Here is a 24,838-nt window from a genome sequence, read left to right on the forward strand (position 1 = left end):
GCTTTTACTTTATTTGAAAAAAATGTTTATTAAAAAAGAGAATTAAATTATTTAAGCAGACATTGAACCATAATGTTTTTCTTCTTCCTTTGAAAATAAATATATTTTAAAAGTTATTAACTCTGATTTTAGTGAAAATATTTGGAACAGTTTTGCTTTTTTCAAGTCCCACTTGTTGTCCTGCAGACACCTGCATCACACAGTGTTTACCAGTGAGCTGTGACATTCATCCTAGTCTGGTAGACGGCATTAGGAGAGGACACCTACTTCAGGGATCATTCCAGGTTCATGTCTGACTTCAGGGAGAAGGTGCTGAGCATCTCCTGCTGTGGGGCAGTGAGGGTGGGCACTGGGCTGGAGGAAGGGGGCGGGGCACAAAAGCTCTGCTGATCTGCTCCGTTGTAGCCATTCTGATGAAGAGCTGGTCGTTGATGATGCACAAACTGTTCAAGTATGAACGAGGACCAGAGGGTTCAAAGGTTAGAGACTTTCTATGGTGTTAATATTACAGTAATATAGGTCACACCAAGGCTGTGTCCCTATTGTCCCTCCTATCTCCTTTCCTATCCACTGTCCTTTAACACCTGGAAGTGTTTAAGTGGTGGTTGTGATAAAAGAGCATTTTCTGAGGAAAGGAGGCGTGGCCGTAGGATTATTACATCACCTAGTGGAAGTGCGTCTGATCGTCAAAACAAACGTGGTCACCTTTTCCTAACTCCTCTCCTAACACCTTTCCTTAACTCCATGACATCTTCCACAGGGTTAAGGAAAAGTGGATAGGAAAGGAGATAGGAGGGACTATTCAAACACAGCCTAAGCCTTAGTTCATCTTTAGTTTGACTGTGAGCAGGGTTGGGGTCAATTACATTATTCAGTTACAATTACATCTTCAATTACGACGACAGTAACATTTTATCCAATTACAATTATTTTTTTGTCCTCTGAAAGTCAGTTACAATTACATTCTCAATTACTAAAGTCCAATTACAATTAATCACAATTACTGAGCCTGAAATAAACAACCTATTAAAAGTTAACACTAATACGCTAAATATCTATCATCTCATTTATTTCCTATATATTACAAAGAAGCTTCCTAATCAATGAAAATATAGGTTTTAATATTTTTAAAATGATAAAATATGTGAAAGCTTGATATGAAACATATTGTTAACTACATGTGTATAGAGCTGTACATATAGAACTGTAACATGGTTTACCAGTTTAGCCTTAAATTATAATTGACAATTTTTATAAAATTTTCATGGCAATTACAATTAAATAGTCAATTATCTGAACTCAATTACAATCTAATTACAATTATGACAGCAACAGAGTTAAAAAAATGACAATTATAATTATGCTATAATTGTAATTAATGATCAATTAATCAATTATAATTATATTGTTGCTACAATACAAACAGATGTTGGTTTGATATATTTATTAAAGTTGTTTGTTATTATTATCATTATTATTATTATTGATATGAGAAATAAATATGGTAATAACTGGAATATTTTGAGATTATATTATTTAATATTTACTACCACACAAAAGTAATAAAAAGTGGTATCGTTGAGTACCGATACTGTCTGACCATGTCCCACGTTCACCTGAATGCCCACCCAGGAGTGTACTTACCAGCAGGTAAACTCACCCTCTGCCCCATTTTGGTGATACACACAGATTAGACGTGGCAAAGCAACACATACACAAACACGGTCGACCAGTTTGAGCTGAAAACTGCCAAACAAATGTTTTTTTCTAAAGAGAGAAGTGATACGCTGCTGGGAGAGAGGTGGTTACCACCAGTCTGGTCTTAACTCCTCCCACTCTGGTCAATATGCAGGACAACCATCGAGTCACCGTCACTCAAGAATAAAACAGAGTTTTTTTTATAAAAAATGTTTTTTCTAAGTAATGATCTTTTCATAAACTAGATTAATGGTAGATTATTGAGAGTAAATGTCGCCTAAGAATGATTACAGTCTTCACTGCTCTCTCTTAGACTGAGCTTTGTGTACTGATCACAACCATCACAGGATTTTCAAGGGATTTTCTTGATCATTTTTCAGGCAAAGGCGGAGCTTCAACCTTCCATCCAATCACATTTACATCTGCAGTTTAACATATTAGCCAAACTCTCCACTTCAATGAAAACAAGAGGCTTGTTTTAGGCCAACACCAGACTGTGAGTGGAGGCGGACGCAAACCAAGTCTGTTAAACAGATAAAAGTTTCAACATTCACGTCCACTTATGAAAGAATCCACAAGGTCATCATGAAACAACACAATTCTGAAGATCTTAAATATTTAAACCACATTTTAAGTAATAATAATAATACATTATGAAACCAACTGTAATCAATGAATAATAATTCTAACCACTAAAAATGTAAACTGTATATAAAAGTATCACCTGGTGCTTCCAGCCTGTTAACCCAGTAACACAAACCATTTAGATTGTGTTTTAAAAAGCAGTGATTGATAAATACTTCCACTATATAAAACAACACATTCACAATCCAAGGTGTTTCCTTTGAGATGTCAAAGGAAGTGGTCAACATTGTGAATAATCTAAGGCCAAAAGATGTGGTGTGGTTACCTGTGTCTGTGTGAATACTGTTCAGATCCAAAGCTTGTTGTGATCCATCAAAACGTTTAGACATGCATTGCTAGAAAAGAGAAAAAAAACATCTTTAAAACAGTTTAAAAACATTCTTTTAAATCAGGGATGATCATAGTTAACTATTTAACCATTAACAGACAACAACTTTGACCAATTAATGCTAACATATTACTTTCTGCAAGTCCTAAAAAATAAGATGTACTATTGTATGTATTATTTTACATGGATATTAACATTTGGCTATGGTATTATTATTTAAAATAACTCAAAGTGTCCAGTAAATTCATAAACATCATTCCCATAATAAACGTTAAAGAAAGAAAGAAAGAAAGAAGTCTGAAGTCTTTGGTCACGAGTCCAAGTCAAGTCTCTACAAAATAAAAGTCTTCTGTCTCTTCTGGTTGTAATGAACCTTCTGTCATCTGCTGCTATCTGGTCTCTGAAGAATACTGCACAGTAATATCTAAGAAATTCAAAGTATTGACTGTATTATTATCATCCTTTATGTATTAGCATACAGTACCAGTACTGATTAGTTGGTTGTTATATGATCACTTTAAACAGGCTATTACAATATCAATCTTTGATTTGTTTACTGCAGACTCAGCAGTCAGCTCTCCTTTTGTTGTTGGTACCGTCCAGTTTGAAGTTGTTGGAACCAAATGTGATGATTAATGGTACAGCTGCAGGTTGCACACCTTTGAACCAAGCAGCAGCCATGTTGAAAGTCTCATCTTAATCTGAGCCTTAATCATTAAACCTGATCAGATTCAGTAAACCATTGATGCCTGAGAGGAACTATAGTGACATTAATGTTGTTCTCATACATCTTTATATAACATATAAATAGAGATGTAACGATTAATCGTAAGGCAGTTAAAAAACGATTCATAGGTACCACGGTTCACATCGATGCTCTGAAAATTGAATCGCAGTACCTTTGTTAAACAGCAGAGGGCGCTATATATTAATCCTTCCAGAAGCGGACGTGACGGGCGGAATCTGCTACTATTTTCTTTCTGGCCGCCATTTACTGTTAAACATGCTCATAAATGATTCTTTACCCCTTTAGCACCGAAAGAATATCTGTAATATTACGTGAATATCTGTAAAAGTTAGGTTTTTCTATTAACTCTGTCTGCTAGCATAGCTTCTCTTCTTCACTGGTGGAATAACTGCATGCCAACCGACCACTGGGTTACCAGCGCCCTCTGCTGGTCTAAACAAATATCTGATGTAAATACAGTAAAATTACTTTTTTTTTTTTTTTTTTTTTTTTTTAAAGTCCAATTGTTAAGGCACAAAATACATTTTCAGTTGCACTTTTAAAAAGAAAAAGAACTGTTACGCTGTTTTGAATTGTTTATTATAGAACCAGAATTTAAATTAATAGGCTTCTTCATTTGTATTATTCCTTTATTTATTTCATTCAAGATTTATTTTTAGTTAAATTGCATCATTTTGAGTAGTTTATCAAGGGATTCTTTTGACAATGAAAAATAAAAGGAAAATAGTATAGTATTTTCCCCCAAAAAATAAAGGAATATTTTTCAGTCATTTGTCTACAGTCCCATTTTGTAAAATAAATCGTGAGAAAATCGTATCGTGAACCCAGTATCGTGAATCGAATCGTATCGGGAGTTGAGTGAATCGTTACATCCCTACATATAAATAATTAAAAAGGAGCACTCAGAATAATCCATGTCACTACAACTTATATCTATCTTTGAATTGTATCTTATTTTATTTTTGACATACATTTAGTTAAAAACTAATATTTTCTTTAAGAAATTATAAATATTTCTAAAAAAAAAACAGAATTTAAAAAATGTATTTTATAGGGCTCTACTTATCCACAGATAAGATATACAGTGGTATGCAAAAGTTTGGGCACCCTTGTAAATGTTCATGATTTTCCTTAATAAATAATTGGTTGTTTGGATAACAAATTCCAGTTAAATTTATCATATAGGAGACAAACACAGTGATATTTGAGAAGTGAAATAAAGTTTATTCGATTTACAGAAAGTGTGCTAGAATTATTTAAACAGAATTAGGCATGTGCATAAGTTTAGGCACCACAAAAGAAAAACAATACTTAATATTTTGTAGATCCTCCTTTTTCTGAAATAACAGCCTCCAAACGCTTCCTATAGCTTCCAATTAGGGTCTGGATTCTGGTGGGAGGTATTTTGGACCATTCTTCTCTGCAGATCATCTCTAGTTCAGTCAGGTTTGATGGTTTCCGAGCATGGACCGCCCGTTTTAAAGCACACCATACATTTTCAATAATATTCAGGTCTGGGGACTGAGACGGCCATTCCAGGATGTTGTACTTGTTCCTCTGCATGAATGCCTTAGTAGATTTTGAGCAGTGTTTAGGATCATTGTCTTGTTGAAAGATCCAGCCCCGGCGCAACTTCAACTTTGTCACTGATTCCTGGACATTGTTCTCCAGAATCTGCTGATATTGAGAGGAATTCATGCGCCCCTCAACTTTAACAAGATTCCCAGTGCCTGCACTGGACACACAGCCCCACAGCATGATGGAACCACCACCAAACTTTACTGTAGGTAGCAAGTGCTTTTCTTGGAATGCTGTGTTCTTTTTCCGCCATGCATAACGCCCCTGGTTATGCCCAAATAACTCTATTTTAGTTTCATCAGTCCACAGCACCTTGTTCCAAAATGAAGCTGGCTTGTCCAAATGTGCTTTAGCATACCTCAAGCGACCCCGTTTGTGGCGTGTGCAGAGAAAAGGCTTTTTCCGCATTACTCTTCCATACAGCATCTCCTTGTGTAAAGTGCGCTGAATAGTGGAACGATGCACAGTGACACCATCTGCAGCAAGCTGATGTTGTAGGTCTTTGGAGCTGGTCTGCGGGTTGACTGTGACTGTTCTCACCATCCTGCGCCGCTGCCTTTCGGAGATCTTTCTTGGTCTTCCACTTCGGGCCTTAACTAGAACTGTGCCTGTGGTCTTCCAATTCCTCACAATGTTCCTCACAGTTGAAACTGAAAGCTTAAATCGCTGGGATAGCTTTTTGTATCCCTCCCCTAAACCATGATGTTGAATTATCTTTGTTTTCAGGTCATTTGAGAGGTGTTTTGAGGCTCCCATGTTGCCACTAATCAGAGAAGATGCAAAGAGGAAACACCTAGAATTTTCCTACTTAAATACCCTGACTCATGATTGGATTCACCTGTGTATGGAGATCAAGGATCACTGAGGTTACCAAAACAATTTTGAGTTCCAATAATTAGTGCTAAGAGTATTAAAATCAATAAGATGCAAGGGTGCCTAAACTTATGCACATGCCTAATTCTGTTTAAATAATTCTAGCACACTTTCTGTAAATCGAATAAACTTTATTTCACTTCTCAAATATCACTGTGTTTCCTATATGATATATTTAACTGGAATTTGTTATCCAAACAACCAATTATTTATTAAGGAAAATCATGAACATTTACAAGGGTGCCCAAACTTTTGCATACCACTGTATAATATTTGAGAGACACACACACCTTGCTTTATAAATAGATACTGTAGTAAGAAACAGGATTGTGATAATTAAATATAATGTCTGGGTTAAAACATGTGGTATCATCTCCAACTGTGAACCACATTTTGAAAAAGCACGTCTTAATCACATTGGCTGGAGCGCTGCACATCTATTCATTATTATTGTATTACTGCTACTTTTTCATTTACAATGTATGAATTGAATGTTGTTTCAGGAATAATATGTATTCTTAGACAACATTTAATGAAAGTCAACACTTACTATTAAATGAAGTAATGATCAACATTGTCATCACTGATATACCAAGTATTTATAGATACATTTTATTTAGAACAGAAAGCAAAACAACTTCTGTCATGTTCATATCAGATGGTTTGGCTGCACTTGTTTCTGCAGGAGATGCTGCTGCTTTTTGTGTTTGTTAAAACCGTATTTCAAGATTGTGCCTTTTTGAAAGACTCTATGTTTAAGTATCGTTAATAAATGGCTTATAAAATCACTTAAGTCATTATTTCAAAATTCCAACATTTTTTTTTTTTTTTTTAAACATGGTGGGCTTCACTACCCCCAGACTTAGCACGTTTTCTGGGACAAACCCTGGGTCAGGATCCAAAAGTGGGTCACGGACAGCTGGTCAAAATAAATAAATACTTAAGTTAATGTCTCTCATGTTGGACTTGTCTTTTATTTTGAAATAAACTTTTCTTTTGATAGGTATGCTGTTAAATGCATGTTGCACAGGAAAATATATAGATTTATATTTTTAAAAATATTATACGTGTGTTGTCAACAGTTATTTTTGAAAGCCTAAATTTGGTTGGTTGAGTTCTAAAAAAAGTGGGTCGTGATTTAATGACTGTGGCAAAATGTGGGTCACAGGGTGAGACTAGTTGAGAACCTGGTTTACAGGATAATAGATAAAATGACTATTAATTACAGTATTGGTTATTTACAAACTTTAAATAAAACAATAATAAGATAAAAAATAATAAACTGTATCTTTGTTAATATTTCTTCTGTAGTACTTAGATGTTGTTGTTTTCATGGTGCTACAGTTGTTTTTTTTAAGTTATGACTAATTAATGACATTAATACTGGATATTAATGAAAACATAAATCAGATAAAGTAAATTCTTAACTATATTTGCTATAGTAAATAGAGAGCCCTAATAAAGACTGTCCACAGGGTTATTGGTGTTATTGTTGACGCTTCCTTTGGGGGTGTGACTTTGTAGACGGTCCCTGCCCACTCCTTAGCTCATTAACATAAAGTGTGTTTTTCTGTAGTTTGTTCTCTGTGTTCCACTGAGTACACACAGGTTGTTCCACCTTTACATCGTCACATATTGATAGAGAAATGTGAGTGTGAATGAAGTGGGTCACCAGTTAAACTAGTCTCCAGTGTGTGTGTAACAGCGGATGAATGTGGTGAGTGAGTGAGTGAATGAATGGAAACACACGGAGTGTTCTAACCTCTTCCTTCACAGAGCACACATCTGAAAACTCCTCCGTTTCTTCTTCTCCGCTTTTCTCCATCTTTGGAGCAAACATTCCGTCCCACACATGGTCGGGATGACGAAGCTCCTCCAGCACAGCTTTCCTCCTGCAGCCTTCATCATCATCATCATCACTGTCCGTCTTACTCATACTCAGCTTCACTTCCCTCAATAATATTTGTTCCTTTTCCTCTTCTTCTTTTAGTTTAATGGTAGTCATCATCCAGCTCTGTCCGTCCGCCATTTCACTGCTTTGTTGCTGACTCTAGCTGGTTGCCAGATACAGCCGATGATTCCCCGCATGAAATATGTTGAATATCCACAGAAACGCCCCAAAAACCATCCGTTCATCATCCAAATAAAACATAAATATCACCTTTAACCAATGTTAAACTGTTTGATCACTAAGTTAGTTATTTTATAATCTCACAATCAACGGGAAAATACTCAACCTGGCAACCACACATCTTTTGTGCTGACGTCACAACCGACTTTTTATAAACTTAATTGACAAACAAGTCAAAATAAATGTGTTTAATGGTGATTTAAGAGTGAATAAAGTAGTTTCAGCCTGGAGGATTTGGTTTGTGGATGATTTGATAGATTCCAAATTTGGAAATTTGTTGAGTTATTTAATTTATGATTGGTTTGTTCTCAGAAACAATAGATATTGGAGATAAATAATGTATGAGCAGTGAAAGTAAAGTCACTGTAGATCACATTAAATCAACAGTATCGTTTTCCTTTGTTAAAAAATATATTATTAATATTATTATTATTATTTATTTCATTTATTTAAATTTTTTAAAGGAAAACAAAATATTTAAGCAGGCATTGAACCAGAATGTTTTTCTTCTTCCTTAGATAATAAATTATATTTTAAAAGGTATTAACTCTGATTTTAGTGAAAATGTTTTGATGAGATAAAGAAAGTCATTTTAAATTGTTAAATAATATCTACACACACAATGATTTCTTAAATCAAATGTTTATTAGATGAGATTAGATCCTTTATTCGTCCCACAAGAGGAAATTTACTTTTCAGTTTCATCCCCATCCAAGAAACATGAAAACACAATCACTCGTGCCGGTGCGTGGGTCGTCGGTGATCGCCTCCGTGGGAGGGGGCTCTATTGGCGCCGTTGGTGTGGGGGGGCGGTTCCGGGCTGGGGGTGCTTCGGTACTCTGGCTTGCCGGTCCGTGGCTGGCGGGATGGCCCTGCTTGGCGGTGGATGGCGTCCTCTCTCGTCGGGGGGGCCGGGGCCGCCTCCCGGTGGAGAGTGTTGTATCGTGGCGCCGGGTGGGCCTGTGCTGGCCCTGTTGCGGGCACGGGCCTCCCCCCTGCTCGGCCGCTCCCCTTGGCGGCGGGGTGGCGTTGCTCCGGGCCGGCCGGCGGCGGGGGTCGCCCCCTGGGGCGCCGGGGGATGGGGTTGGTGCCTGGCTGTGCCCGGGGGTGGGAGGTGTCGCCGTGCTCCGCAGGGCCGGCGGTGCTGCTCCGGGGCCCGCAGTGCCACTTGCCCGTCTGCGCCATCTACCCTCTCGCGTGGCCCGCCATGCGGACGGGCCCGGCTCACACTGGACAGGCCTCCTACATGTTCACTTCACCCCACTCCCAGCTGGTCTGGCTCACTCACAAAATGCACCACACACCCATACCCAACCCTTGGGGGGCTGGATGGTGGGGCTGGGGGTGGAGGGGGCCGCCACCTGTGTTACTATGTAGTGGCGTGGGGGCGGCCCTCCCACCTCTAGTTGCCCTACTAATCCCTCCAATTTTAATCGCATCTCAACATGCCACCCCCCGGAGGGTGTATCATCATTTACACCCTCCGGCCTATTACACCACATACACATAAATCCACAGAGGCTGGATGGGGAGCACCGCTCCCCTCCATCCCCCTTCTTTCAATTACACCCCATACATTCACCAAACACACACATTCACACAGGGGATCGTGTGTACCAACCCACCACCATAACAGGGTGGTGGGTTGGTACACATATATTTGGGCCTCTCCGGTGGGGGCCTGGCCCCTCTGTTGGTGGCTGGGCCACTGCATAGAGTAAAAGTACATCAGGATGGTGCGGTCGGGCGTGGCGGTGGGTCTCGGGGGGGCTTTGCTGGGGTCTCTCCTTGCGGGGTCTTTCCGGGCGGTATCGGCCTGGTGGGGCGCGGGGGTGCCTCTCCCCCTTGGGTGTGGCTCGGTGCTTGTTTCGTCTCCTGGTGGCCTTGGGGGCGGGCCCCGCGGTGTGCGGGCCCGGGGCGGCCTGCCTTGCCGGTTTGGGGGGTGGGTGTGCTGGGGGGGTGCTGGTGTCCTCACCGGGGTTGGGGCAGGGTTGTTTGGCGCCTCGGGATGATGCTGTTTACTGGGGGGGCGGCGCTAGCTGTTCCGGTGGTTGAGGTTGCTTTCGGCCGCCTGGTGGGTATGTCCTGCCATCTGCGGACTGGTGGGTGGGTCCGGGGCATCTTTGGCTGGGGGCTGCTGTCCTGCGCTGGATGTGTGCCGTTGGGGTGCCTCCGTCCCCGCGGTGGGGGTCGCCGGTTGCTCGCGGGCCGGCGGGGGGCCCTGCCCCGTGGCTTGCGCTGTCCGGGGGGCGGCGGGCCCGGGGCTGCTGGCCTTGTGCCGTCTGGGGCTGTGCGGTCCTGCTGGGCTGTGGCCGGGTCCTGGGCTGGGGTGGGGGGCGCGTCCCGGGGGGCTTTGCCCGGGTGCTTGCCCTTGGGGGGTCCTGGTCCCGGGGGGTGCTCCTGGGGCCCAGGGTGCTTGGCCGGCTGACCGGGCCGGTCCTGGCGGGGGTCTTCCGGGGCGGGTGGCGCGGTGCCGCGCCCTTGCATACCTTCTGGTGCGGCCCCTGCTTGGGCAATCCCCGTGAGGCAGGGTGTCGGGGCCACAATAGGGGGCCACATCCCGGCGGGGCGGTCTGGCTTGGCCTCTGGAGGGGGCCCTGGCCTTAAAGAACTGAAGCTCGTGGCGCAGGCGGCATCAGGGGCCCAACCCCCAACCCCCAGGGGGGCCTGGGGGTTGGGGGTTGGGATCGGTGGCATGGTGCGCTGGGTCCTTGGCTCCTTGGGGCCTTCTCGGGTGTGTATGGGGGGGCAATGGCTGCCTCTCGGCTTGGGATCTTGGGGGCGTTTGGGGGGCTGCTTGGCCGTGGGGTGGTCGCCGGGGGCCCCTACATTTCCCGCTCTTTCTGCTGGCCCGACTGCTTCTTCGGGCCCGGGGGCGGCCCATGGGTTTTGCAGTAGTGGTTCTTGGAATCACATTTGTCATGGACGCACCGGCCTTGGGCTGTGGGATAACACTCATACTGGGCTCAACCATAGACACGTTGTTCCCAAATACCTGTTTTATGGAATTTTCACTCACTTCCTCCTCTGCTCACAGCCACCACCATTATTCCTAAGCCGCACACTGGTCACCAGACTGGCTTGATAACACAACAATAAGCACAATATACACAACCACAATTTCACATCGCATCACTTGAAACTTATTGACTATTCCCCACCCATTCGTTTTCCTATCTTGTATCCCTCCTCCCTGTTAACTCCCACCCCCCTCACCCTGGTGTAACACTGCCCTCTCTTTTTTACATCCTCCCTTTAATAAAGTATTTACCCTTCCCTAGGGAGAGCTGGTGATGGTCACAATTATGCAATGAAATAAATTCATTTATTTAATTGCAATAATAAAATATGCATTGCTGTTAAAAGATTGCACTTCTTGTAGTGTTAACCTTCAACAGCATGTGCAGACAAGGTAAAAAAAAAAAATAATAAAAAAAAAAAAATTTAATGATGTAACTCAAAATAGAAAAATCCAATAATTTGAAAGATTTTAATAAAAGGTTTAGAGCAGACAAACGTTAAATTGTTTATGAATATAATTTAGAAAATGTGAAAACAGCTTTAAATATCTAAATTTATAAGGTAAAAAGATAATTAAAACTTTACTTTTTTCCATACATTTTAAAACAAACTTAATCTGTAAACCAGAATCCAGACCCAGAATATAATTCTGTAATGAAATGTGTAACATATTTGTGTGCTTACATGTAAACAAAAACAAAACAAAGCTCAACTGTCTTACTATAAATATAAATATACCTCCTGTCCTCCATGTTATATGTGATTGTGTTTTCATGTTTCTTGGACGGGGATGAAACTGAAAAATAAATTTCCTCTTGTGGGACGAATAAAGGATCTCATTTAATAAACATTTGATGTAAGAAATCATTATGTGTAGATATTATTTAACAATTTAAAATGACTTTCTTTAGCCTTCAGCAAACACATATATTATATCATTAGAATAATATATTATATTTTTACTAAAATCTGAGTTGATAACTTGTAAAAAATAATTTGTTTTCCTTTTTAAAAAAAGTATATGTATATATATATATATATATAGTTTTTTTTAAAAAGTTTAAATTCATATATATATATTTCTAAATAAGGTAAAATGAACAGTAGATTTAATGTGCTGTACAGTGACTTTACTCTCACTGCTTGTACAATATTTATTCATTAGATCTTTTTCTATTGTTTCAGAGAATTATAATTTACTCAACAAATTTCTTCTTGAAATTCATTAAATCAATCCACCAGACCAATCAAATTCAGCTGTAACTACTTTATTCACTCTAATCACCATTAAACACATTGATTCTGACGGTTGGTCATAAATTTATAAAAAAAGAAGTTGTTTTGTGACGTCCACCTCAACAGTTGAGAGTGGGTTGCCATTTTGAGTATTTTCCCGTTGATTGTAAGATTATAAAATAACTAACTTAGTGATCAAACAGTTTAACATTGGTTAAAGTGATATTTATGTTTATGTGATGACTGAACGGATGGTTTTGGGGCATTTCTGTGGATATTCAACATATTTCATGCGGGGAATCGTCGGTTGTATCTGGCAACCAGCTAGAGTCAGGAACAAAGCAGTAAAATGGAGGACGGACAGAGCTGGATGATGACTACCGTTTAGTGATGGGAAAACCGGTTCTTTCCTCTGATTCGATTCTTTAACTCTCGAACATTAAATTGAACGAGTCCCGAACGAATCATTTCGTTCATTTGTACAGCAGATGGCGCTGAAGCCTGCACAATGCAGAACTCATACCGCCGACGTGTTTTCTCCAACTATAAATACTGTAGACAAGATGGTTTGCTTCAGGTGACAAAGTATAACACACAAAATGCCATAAGCTATTCAAGCCATTTGAAAACCCAGGAAAGCTAACACACACCACAATAATGTAACTTGTGTCCTGTATCCTCTCTGTTATCATTGTTTAACAGCACGGCAGTCTGGGTAACTGTCACGTGACAGTGAAAACAGACCAATCAGAGAGAAGTAATGCTGCTGGCGCAGAGCTCAGCCTGAGCCAGAGCTGTGAACCGATGAACGATGAACGAGAAAGACCCGGTCAGCCCGCGAGTCATGTGACAAAGGAACCAGTTGGACGAACGAGAACGAAGTACTGAGCTGTGAACGATGAACGAGAAAGACCCGGTCAGCCCGCGAGTCAGACTCGTGACAAATGAACGAGTTGGATGAACGAGAACAAGTACTGCTCTGCTCCACAGCCTGAGCAGACAGAGACCCTTTCGGCTGAGCAGTCGATCACATGACAGCTGGGGAGAGGACAGCGAATGTAAAACTAATTTTGACAATTAATGATACAATTAAAACAAAAAATAATAGTTGATGAGTTGCCTATGTTTACATGGTGCATTTATTGTGTCCAAAAAGTGACATTATTATTATTACTATTATTGTTATTTTTATTGTGTTTGTTGTTATCATTGTTATGTTTGATTATTTTGTGGCAGAGTATAACACAATAAATATGCTGATATAATTTTCGAAAATATTTATTTTTAAAGAGACTTATATATAAAACACACTTTACATTATATACACAACACTACACACATCTAAGAGACAAAAATAAAGTTAAATAGAAAAAGTTAAAGAATAAAATTAAATAAAAACCAAACCAACAATATTGCACAATTAAAAGTGACACATGTGTATTATATACACAACATACACATCTAAGAGTAAGAGACATAAAGTTAAATAGAAAAAGTTAAATAAGAATAAAATTAAATAAAAACCAAACCAAACCAACAATATTGCACAATTAAAAGTGACACATGTATATTACATACACAACACTATACACATCTAAGAGACATAAATAAAGTTAAATAGAAAAAGTTAAATAAGAATAAAATTAAATAAAAACCAAACCAAACCAAACCAACAATATTGCACAATTAAAAGTGACACATGTATATTAAAGGCCAGCTTTAAGGCAAGTTGGCATTTAGAAACACAAGCTGGCGGACCTTGGAGGGGCTGAGCCTGTTCCGTCTGTCTGTGATTATCTGCCCAGTCTTTGAGAAAACTCTCTCAGAGGGCACAGATGTGGCCACAATGCACAGTCTAGTTTTCATCACCTCACACAGAGTTTTGAATACGGGCGAGCACATCCTCCACCATGCCAGAGGATCTGATGAGCGGGATAGGAGTGGCTCTGCCAAGTAGGCCCGCATCTCCATCATGGCAGCAGTTGAGGTGCTCGATGTGGCAGAATCTGAGGAAGTGGAAGCCCTGGTGCTTGCAACCCTCTCATCGAAGTCTTCCCAAAACATGGCCCCTGTGCTGGCAGCCACAGAGGGATTTTGAGACTCCTCCTCCTCACTGTGACTGGGGTGGTTGTGTGCTGCAGCAGCTGTGATTCTCTTCACAGTGTCCTCTGCAGCCTTGCTGTTAACAAAAGCTTGCTTTTTGAACCTTGGGTCCAAACAAGTTGCATCAGCAAGCTTCTCAATGTGCTCCACCTTGCTGAACCTCTTCTGCATTTCAGACATCAGGCTGTCCACCAGTTTTTTAATAGGTTCATGGACTGACGGGCTTCTTTGATGGCGAGCAACAATCCTCTGAAGACCTCTTGCCATCAGAATCACTTTGGAGGCAGTCACAAACCTACAGACAGAGTTCAATTATTCATATTTTGTTCTCAAAAGCAGTTATAACAGTGTACTATCACAGATCAATGTCATGTGTCTTTGTTAACAGTAAGGATACAGTTAAAATCCATCACTAACTATATATATATTTTTAAATATGAAGTTTGTGCTTATTAAAAGTGAGTTAGTTTAATATAAATGAATTACTTTAACTACATACCTCTCAGCGCTCACTTCAACGGTGACCTCCTCAAAAGGTTTGAGGATGTCCGCTGTTTCCTGAGCAATTTCCCATTCCTCTGTGGACAGTGTGGATAGGGGTGCATTGATAAGTGCCAGGGTGGAGATGACTGGATCCTTGACATCAATGAACCTTTTCACCATATAAAATGTGGAATTCCACCTTGTAACCACATCCTGCTTCAAGCGCAGCTGCTCCTGGCCCATCTGTTGCTGTGTGGCCTTCAGCTTGTCTGAAGCAACTGTGCTTCTGTGGAAGTATTCCACCACAGCTTTTATTTTATGAACTGTACCCTGAACCTCTCTAAGTGCAGCTCTCACAACAAGATTTAAAACATGAGCAAAGCATGGTATGTGGTCCCAGTGCAGGTGGTCTCTCAGGGCTGCCACAATGTTGCTGGCATTGTCTGTGACACAAGCTACAACTTTGTCACTGACACCCCATTCATCTGCAACTCTCTTCAACTCACTTGCCAGGTGAGCAGAAGTGTGTCTGTCTGTCAAGACAAAACAGTCCAGGAGATGGGATGTCATTGCAAAATCCTGTACATAGTGGCAGGTCACAGACATGTAGCTTGTGGTTGTTACAGATGTCCAGCAGTCAGTTGTGAGGCATACAGCAGGAGCATTCTTGATTTTCTCCAACAACTCAGCTCTTATCTTTCCATACATCTTTGGCAGTAGAGTTTGAGAAAGTGTTTTCCTGCTTGGCAGAGTGTATGAAGGGTCCAGGGTCTTTGTGAATTCTTTGAAGCCTTTGTCCTCAACGATGGAGAATGGTTGATAGTCAGAAGCTATCATTTTAACCAGTGCTTCATCCAGTTTGCTCTGCCTGAGTGGATCCATTGGCCTTGTAATGTAAGTGCCCATATGTGTTTGTTGTGGCCTCCGTGGTCTAACTGCTGTTTGGGTGGTGGTGGTGGGTGCTGCTGGTGTACTGGATATTGCAGAAGCTGTAGCCAGTGTTGCAGCAGCAGTGATTTGAGGTCCAGATAAAGTGCTACTGGTGGAGATATTTGCAGCTGCTGCAGTGGCTCCATCGTCACTCTCCCCCCTCACTTGTGCTAACTGCACAGTTGGATGTGCCGTTTTAAGGTGTCTTCTCAAATTTGAAGTGCTTCCTCCTTGGGTTGATAAAATCCTTTTGCAAATATTGCATTTGGATTTAGTGGCTGAAACCTCACTGAAATGGTTCCAAATGTCACTCCTTTTCCTTCCACTCATTTTTCTGACCTGCTCAGACCCCTGTTGTTTGTGTTCTGATTTTACCTGGCACTTAATGTAAATGTAGGTGATGGGTGGGGGGATGGGTAACTGCCCATCATGGAGCCTTGAATGACAGTAGCGCTCAATTTGTGGCCCAGAATCACGTCACTCCTAGTAGTTCACTCTGTGCGACATTAAAATGTGACGAGGTGAAAAAAGCTATATCATTAGAGTCAAACAATTGCCACTTTGCACACAATTTCATGCCAAACCCCATTTAGCTCAGGTAGTAGAAAAATGTATAAATAATTACGCCAACTTGTGACGTGAATTAGTTTCGCACAGTGGGAGTGGATGCGACACCGGCATGTGCCGTGACTATAACCGAGTGAACCCCCTGTTGCGCTGTGTGAAAGTGTGTACGACTAATTATGCTCTCAAGTGCTCTTAAACCAGTATGCAAATTTGGGCTATGTGAGCTGCTGATCAGAGGCTCTAAAGTTAACATTTAGTGAGAATTTGTGGTGCGTTTCCACCTCCTTTTCTCATCCGATGCAAACCCGTTATGTAGGCTATCAGACTGACAGCGATACTGCAGCAGCAGACGAGCAGAGCAATACACAGATTAATATAGCGCAGGTAGACTTATATAAAAAAATAAAAAAATCTCATGAAATTGTGACTTTTTCTCCGGACATGTCACAGAACACAGACGTGTGCAGAAAGTTTTGAACATGAGCAAAAGCAGAGTGGGTAACCGGAGCTATTAAGTGCAGCCTAGATGTTTAACGTAATTAAAATTATATTATTCAAATAAAAAAGGTTAAAAGAACCGGAGACCGCTGATTAGTTATGATTTCATGAATGAATAACGTATTGTGGTATTTTACTATTGTGTGGCAAATAACACAAAGTTAACACGTTGATATAATTTTCGAAAGTATTTATTTACAAACACATTCATTATATAGGCTATACAATAACACAACAAGGACTGAAGACCACTATAATTATGATTTCGTGAATAAATAATCTATATCGGGTGTCACATGACAAATAAACTGTAGATATCAGACATCAATCATTTCCTTGTTCAGCTCTCAGTCAACAGCCCCCCAGCCCCGTAGCTGTCTGAGCCACAGCTGTCACGTGACGAATGAACGAAAGAGCAATCCGTCATGATCCGTATGAACGAATCGTGAACGAACCGAACGAACTGCAGTGCTTGCTGCTCACAGACAGCCTGTCTGTCACGTGACTAAAGAACTGGGACCTGAGAATGGATCCAGCTGAGTGAGTGGTGAACGAATCATTTCTGTTTCCTGTCTGCTGCTGACTGAGCTCATGCAGCTGCTGCCATGTGGCGAGAGAAGGTACTGCATGAAAATGAACGAATCGCTCCCTGAGAAGACTCGTTACTCCCGAGTCATATAAAAGATTAGTTCATTTTGAACGAATCGTTCACGAACGATACAACACTAGAGTTAAAGTGTGTCAGAGAGGAATAAAGTGCAGCCTTGAAACAACGACACGGCCTGGTTCTTTTACGCGGGCGGTATCAACTCTGCCGAGCGGGTTTTAGCCCCGGAGGAGTAGCAGCCTCCGGCCCTGGAGAACGCGGATCTCCCCTGTGCCTTTCGACCACGGTTGGGAGGCTTAACAGGAAAGGTTTAACAATAAACTACAGGAACATTAGCAATGACTGTATCTTCATCATCACTAAGTCCATAAACATGATGAACACAGACACGATGCTAACGTTAGCATCCTGTCTGTGTTCATGAAACCTCCACATCAGCCTAAATGCACTTTAAAACCATCAGAGGCTTTCAGTAAAACCATTAAAATAGTGTTTTTACTCTAAAACCATCAGTTAAACCATTAAAGTAGTGTTTTTACCTTCAGTCCTGACGGAAGGTGAACTTTAATCAGCTTCGGTGCTCAAGAAGTGACGTCTCCGTGTTCACAGATAGTAAAAGATGGAGGAGGAGGAAACACGATCGGTTCAACGCATACGCGGATACTACGTCACTTCCTACACTTGTAAAAAAACAAAACAAAAAAAAAAAAAAAAAAAAAAAAAAAAAAAAACTAATAATATTCTGCCGTGATATTTTAAATGTAAACGACCGTAAGACATTTAAAAAATATTGTTATAATATATATGTAAATGTTTAACTGTTTTGTGGTGTGTTTAATTGTTAATTACAAAAAACATAGAAAAACCCTGATTTAGACGTTCACACTCGTAACATGCTTGTCAAGATGGATTCATCCATATACCAGCAGCAAATAACACGTTAAGAAAATACTTATAGATACTAAAATAATATGATTATACTAATAGAAAATAATAATAATAATAATAATATATTTATATGAGTTATTTATATTTTGTTTAAAAATTTAACACACTCCTTCAACTGGCAATGTTTATTTCAATGATCAGATTTATTATTAATTTTTTTTTTTAAAGGAACAACACACATTCATAAACATTTCAGTAATAATGTGATTGATAATTAATTACAATTATGGTGTAATCATAATGGTAATTTAAAAAATCTGTTGCTGTTGTAATTCTAATCAAATTGTAATTGGGTTCAGATAATTGACATTGTAATTGTAATTGGCATGAAAATTCTATAAAAATTGTCAATTACAATTGAATGCAAAACTGGGGAACCATGTTATAGTTCTATGTACAGTTCTACACATCTGTAATAAACAATTTTTAAAATATATTTTATATCACAAAAACTGCTGGTCTCTGTAATCGTAAATGAATTGTAATTGAAAAATGTAATTGACCCCAACCCTGGATCAGGGGTTCTCAACTGGTCTCACCCTGGGACCCACATTTTACCAGTCAATAAATCATGACCCACTTTTTTTTTTTTTTAGAATTCAACCAAACAAAATTAGTTTTTCAAAAATAGCTGCTGAAAACACACATATATTTCTTAAATCTAAATCTATATCATGTACAACATGCATTTTGCAGAATGCCTGTCAAAAAAATTTCTTTCAAATTAAGAGACACGTCTAAATGAGAGACATTAGGTATTTATTCATTTATGACTAGCTGTCTGCGACCCAACCAGTACAGGTTCAAGACCTACTTTGAGCTCCAGACCCACCAGTTGAGAATCACTGACGTAGATTACCCAGTGTTTACCAGTTAGATAAATAAAGACATTTTTCAAGCCTTTTTCTTTATCTGCAAACCTTTTCAAAATAAAATAGTAACATGCTGACTTTGTGAAAAATAGTAAATAACACCGTTTAAATAAATCCAGTGATGTTTGGTTGAACCTGAGGAATTATTTACATTTTATTTTTTATTGACAAATATTTTAACTTATTTTGAAAAACAACAGGTTTTGCCGCTGGGTGGCGCTAATTTATATACTTGGGTTGGATGGACACGCCTCCGTTTCTTCTTCTCTACTTTTCTCCATGTTTGAAGCAACCATTCCTTTACACAGGTGGTCGTGATGACGTAGACAGCCTTCATCATCATCATCATCATCATCATCACTGTCCGTCTTACTCATACTCAGCTTCACTTCCCTCCATAATATTTCCTCTTCTTCTAGTTTAACGGTAGTCATCATCCAGCTCTGTCCGTCCTCCATTTCACTGCTTTGTTCCTGACTCTAGCTGGTTGCCAGATATAACCGACGATTCCCCACAAGAAATATGTTGAATATCCACAGAAATGCCCCAAAAACCATCCGTTCATCATCCAAATAAAACATAAATATCACCTTTAACCAACGTTAAACTGTTTCATCACTAAGTTAGTTATTTTATAATCTCACAATCAGCGGGAAAATACTCAACCTGGCAACCACTCAACTGTTGCAGTGACGTCACAACCAACTTTTTATAAACTTTGACAAACAAGTCAGAATAAATGTGTTTAATGGTGATTTAAGAGTGAATAAAGTAGTTACAGCCTGAAGGATTTAGTCTGTGGATGATTTAATGGATTTCAGAGGAAATTTGTTGAGTATAAATTAATTTATGATTAAATTATGATGGTTTGTTCTCTGAAACTATAGAAAAAGATCTAATGAATACATATTTAATGAGCAGTGAGAGAAAAGTCACTATAGATCACATTAAATCAACAGTTGCTTTTACTTTATTTGAAAAAAAGTGTTTATTAAAAAAGAGAAATAAATTATTTAAGCAGACATTGAACCATAATGTTTTTCTTCTTCCTTTGAAAATAAATTATATTTTAAAAGTTATTAACTCTGATTTTAGTGAAAATATTTGGAAAACAGTTTTGCTTTGTTCAAGTCCCACTTGTTGTCCTGCAAACACCTGCAACACACAGACAGTGTTTACCAGTGAGCTGTGACATTCATCCTAGTCTGGTAGACGTCATTAGGAGAGGACACCTACTTCAGGGATCATTCCAGGTTCATATCTGACTTCAGGGAGAAGGTGCTGAGCATCTCCTGCTGTGGGGCAGTGAGGGTGGGCACTGGGCTGGAGGAAGGGGGCGGGGCACAAAAGCTCTGCTGATCTGCTCCGTTGTAGCCATTCTGATGAAGAGCTGGTCGTTGATGATGCACAAACTGTTCAAGTATGAACGAGGACCACAGGGTTCAAAGGTTAGAGACTTTCTATGGTGTTAATATTACAGTAATATAGGTCACACCAAGGCTGTGTCCCTATAGTCCCTCCTATCTCCTTTCCTATCCACTGTCCTTTAACACCTGGAAGTGTTTAAGTGGTGGTTGTGATAAAAGAGCGTTTTCTGAGGAAAGGAGGTGTGGCCGTAGGATTATTACATCACCTAGTGGAAGTGCGTCTGATCGTCAAAACAAACGTGGTCACCTTTTCCTAACTCCTCTCCTAACACCTTTCCTTAACGCCATGACATCTTCCACAGGGTTAAGGAAAAGTGGATAGGAAAGGAGATAGGAGGGACTATTCAGACACAGCCTAAGCCTTAGTTCATCTTTAGTTTGACTGTGAGCAGGGTTTGGGGTCAATTACATTATTCAGTTACAATTACATCTTCAATTACTCATGTTCAATCATGATGACAGTTACATTTTATCCAATTACAATGATTTTTTTGTCCTCTGAAAGTCAGTTACAATTACATTCTCAATTACTAAAGTCCAATTACAATTAAACACAATTACTGATCCTGAAATAAACAACCTAATAAAAGTTAACACTAATACACTAAATATCTATCATCTCATTTATTTCCTATATATTACAAAGAAGCTTCCTAATCAATGAAAATATAGGTTTTAATATTTTTAAAATGATAAAATGTGTGAAAGCTTGATATGAAACATATTGTTAACTACATATGTATAGAACTGTACATATAGAACTGTAACATGGTTTACCAGTTTAGCCTTAAATTATAATTGACAATTTTTATAGAATTTTCATGGCAATTACAATTAAATAGTCAATTATCTGAACTCAATTACAATCTAATTACAATGACAGCAACAGATTTTTTAAAATTACAATTATAATTATGCTATAATTGTAATTAATGATCAATTAAGCAATTATAATTATATTGTTGCTACAATACAAACAGATGTTGGTTTGATATATTTATTAAAGTTGTTCGTTATTATTATAATTATTATTATTATTGATATAAGAAATAAATATGGTAATAACTGGAATATTTTGAGATTATATTATTTAATATTTACTACCACACAAAAGTAATAAAAAGTGGTATCGTTGAGTACCGATACTGATTTACGAGTAATGAGTATGGGTTTAAATGTGAAAGGTGCCCATCCCCAGTAATCTCTACAATAACAATGGTTGTTGTGTAAAAACATTATTGTTTATCATTTTATTTTATGGACAAATAAATATACATTAGGTAAATATAGGAATACACAGAAAACACATGTGGTGAAACAGTATTTACTGTTTGTTCATTCCAGTCATACTAGTGGAGGCAAGCATTATCTGAAGCTACAGCTGATAATGAGCACTTTGGTTTTACGTGTGTATCCTACCCAGAATCCACTGCTGGAACTGTGATGAAAACCTTGTAGATTCTTTAGATTTATCATCTACAACAACTGAAAAACCAGGAAAGCGTTAGTGAGAACAGATGAGTTGCAGTGGATCTTCTTAAAACCATGATGACTAAGATACTGACCTTCTTTGAAGACTCCGCCCACTGTGAATGACAGCAGCGTATTCTGTGAAAACAAAGCAGTTTGGCTGAGAGTGAACAACATAAATGATGTAACTCAGTGTGTGGCAGATCAGACATGAACTCACTGTGTAGGCGTTTACGTCCACGGTGAAAGAGATGATGTCATGCTGAGTTTATGGCAGCTCGTTGAGGAACGTCACCACATTCAGTCGTGTGTGCTTCAGCAGATGGAAACGCATCACTAGGGCAGTTAAAAAACAAGACAAACATCAGGTGGGCTCCATCATTACTAGGGTTGGGTATCGGTTACTACTCGCTACTTTTTCAACACTTCTGGTGCAAAATTATTATTTTAAACTAACTTCAAAATATCAAAATGACCTTTTATTTCCAGAGTCAAATTTAACACATTTAACTCAAAACAACAAATAAACTATTATTAGATAAACTTAACATCAGCGTTTCCCACAAATTCATTTATTTATGGAGGATAATGTCACACACCTTCTTTCAGGACGTGTTTTGTGTATGTGCTACGGTTAGAAATGAGGTCATTGATCAATGATCTGAGCAGCAGCAACAACGTCATGTGTATCAAGTAATGTGTGACACTGACATCTTTGTTCTTATTGGGCCCGGTTACCAGCGTTTCCATGGGAACTGCTCCCATTCTCGTTCCAGGTTTCAGCACCAAACCCTAATCATTACAAGTCATACGTTGTAATGAAACAACACAATTCTGAAGATCTTAAATATTTAAACCACATTTTAAGTAATAATAATAATACATTATGAAACCAACTGTAATCAATGAATAATAATTCTAACCACAATAATGTAAACTGTATATAAAAGTATCACCTGGTGCTTCCAGCCTGTTAACCCAGTAACACAAACCATTTAGATTGTGTTTTAAAAAGCAGTGATTGATAAATACTTCCACTATATAAAACAACACATTCACAATCCAAGGTGTTTCCTTTGAGATGTCAAAGGAAGTGGTCAACATTGTGAATAATCTAAGGCCAAAAGATGTGGTGTGGTTACCTGTGTCTGTGTGAATACTGTTCAGATCCAAAGCTTGTTGTGATCCATCAAAACGTTTAGACATGCATTGCTAGAAAAGAGATAAAAAAACATCTTTAAAACAGTTTAAAAACATTCTTTTAAATCAGGGATGATCATAGTTAACTATTTAACCATTAACAGACAACAACTTTGACCAATTAAAGCTAACATATTACTTTCTGCAAGTCCTAAAAAATAAGATGTACTATTGTATGTACTATTTTACATGGATATTAACATTTGGATATGGTATTATTGTTTAAAATAACTCAAAATGTCCAGGAAATTCCTAAAAATCATTCTAATAATAAATGTTAAAGAAAGAAAGAAAGAAAGAAAGAAAGAAAGAAAGAAAGAAAGAAAGAAAGAAAGAAGTCTGAAGTCTTTGGTCACGAGTCCAAGTCAAGTCTCTACAAAATAAAAGTCTTCTGTCTCTTCTGGTTGTAATGAACCTTCTGTCATCTGCTGCTATCTGGTCTCTGAAGAATACTGCACAGTTATATCTAATAAATTTAAAGTATTGACTGTATTATTATCATCCTTTATGTATTAGCATACAGTACCAGTACTGATTAGTTGGTTGTTATATGATCACTTTAAACAGGCTATTACAATATCAATCATTCCTGGTTTACAGGATAATAGATGAAATGACTATTAATTACAGTATTGGTTATTTACAAACTTTAAATAAAATATTAATAAAATAAAAAAAATTTAAAATAAACAGTATTTTTATTAATAGTTCTTCTGTAGTACTTAAGATAAAGTATGTTCTTAACTATATTTGCTGTAGTAAATAGAGAGCCCTAATAAAGACTGTCCACAGGGTTATTGGTGTTATTGTTGACGCTTCCTTTGGGGGTGTGACTTTGTAGACGGTCCCTGCCCACTCCTGAGCTCATTAACATAAAGTGTGTTTTTCTGTAGTTTGTTCTCTGTGTTCCACTGAGTACACACAGGTTGTTCCACCTTTACATCGTCACATATTGATAGAGAAATGTGAGTGTGAATGAAGTGGGTCACCAGTTAAACTAGTCTCCAGTGTGTGTGTAACAGCGGATGAATGTGGTGAGTGAGTGAGTGAATGAATGGAAACACACGGAGTGTTCTAACCTCTTCCTTCACAGAGCACACATCTGAAAACTCCTCCGTTTCTTCTTCTCCGCTTTCTCCATCTTTGGAGCAAACATTCCGTCCCACACATGGTCGGGATGACGAAGCTCCTCCAGCACAGCTTTCCTCCTGCAGCCTTCATCATCATCATCATCACTGTCCGTCTTACTCATACTCAGTTTCACTTCCCTCCTTAATATTTGTTCCTTTTCTTCTTCTTCTTCTAGTTTAACGGTAGTCATCATCCAGCTCTGTCCGTCCTCCATTTCACTGCTTTGTTCCTGACTCTAGCTGGTTGCCAGATACAACCGATGATTCCCCTCATGAAATATGTTGAATATCCACAGAAATGCCCCAAACACCATCCGTTTATCATCCAAATAAAACATAAATATC

The 24,838-nt window shown here is 39.0% G+C and overlaps 1 protein-coding gene and 3 long non-coding RNA genes across 4 annotated transcripts; 1 reads left to right on the forward strand and 3 right to left on the reverse strand.

Annotated features, from left to right (window-relative positions):
- Positions 1 to 153: 153 nt before the first annotated feature.
- On the reverse strand, positions 154 to 18,089 carry LOC114459048 (uncharacterized). Its single transcript, XR_003673200.1, has 3 exons — positions 17,986 to 18,089; positions 268 to 443; positions 154 to 190 (listed from the first exon to the last, which is right to left on the reverse strand). It is a non-coding gene; the product is annotated as an uncharacterized LOC114459048 (long non-coding RNA).
- On the forward strand, positions 12,651 to 13,523 carry LOC114459049 (uncharacterized). The gene is made up of 2 exons (XR_003673201.1): positions 12,651 to 12,835; positions 12,961 to 13,523. It is a non-coding gene; the product is annotated as an uncharacterized LOC114459049 (long non-coding RNA).
- LOC114459046 (zinc finger BED domain-containing protein 4-like) lies at positions 13,599 to 16,703 on the reverse strand. Its single transcript, XM_028441418.1, has 2 exons — positions 14,861 to 16,703; positions 13,599 to 14,656 (listed from the first exon to the last, which is right to left on the reverse strand). The coding sequence occupies exons 1-2, from the start codon at positions 16,102 to 16,104 to the stop codon at positions 13,978 to 13,980; spliced, it is 1,923 nt and encodes a 640-aa protein (XP_028297219.1). The 5' UTR covers positions 16,105 to 16,703; the 3' UTR covers positions 13,599 to 13,977.
- Positions 18,090 to 20,248: 2,159 nt separating the features above from the next.
- Positions 20,249 to 24,498, reverse strand: LOC114459047 (uncharacterized). The gene is made up of 7 exons (XR_003673199.1): positions 24,443 to 24,498; positions 23,306 to 23,375; positions 22,384 to 22,499; positions 22,259 to 22,301; positions 22,113 to 22,178; positions 20,503 to 20,678; positions 20,249 to 20,421 (listed from the first exon to the last, which is right to left on the reverse strand). It is a non-coding gene; the product is annotated as an uncharacterized LOC114459047 (long non-coding RNA).
- Between the last annotated feature and the right edge of the window lie 340 nt (positions 24,499 to 24,838).

This window comes from Gouania willdenowi, unplaced genomic scaffold (assembly GCF_900634775.1).
Source record: "Gouania willdenowi unplaced genomic scaffold, fGouWil2.1 scaffold_23_arrow_ctg1, whole genome shotgun sequence".
NCBI lineage: Eukaryota > Metazoa > Chordata > Actinopteri > Blenniiformes > Gobiesocidae > Gouania > Gouania willdenowi.

Excerpts from the sequence above, each read along its gene's own strand:
- LOC114459046 (XM_028441418.1), bottom strand. The coding sequence starts at position 16,104 with ATGAGTGGAAGGAAAAGGAGTGACATTTGGAACCATTTCAGTGAGGTT. Across the intron at positions 14,657-14,860 it reads GTTGAAGTGAGCGCTGAGAG|GTTTGTGACTGCCTCCAAAG; the intron begins GTATGTAGTTAA and ends CTCTGTCTGTAG.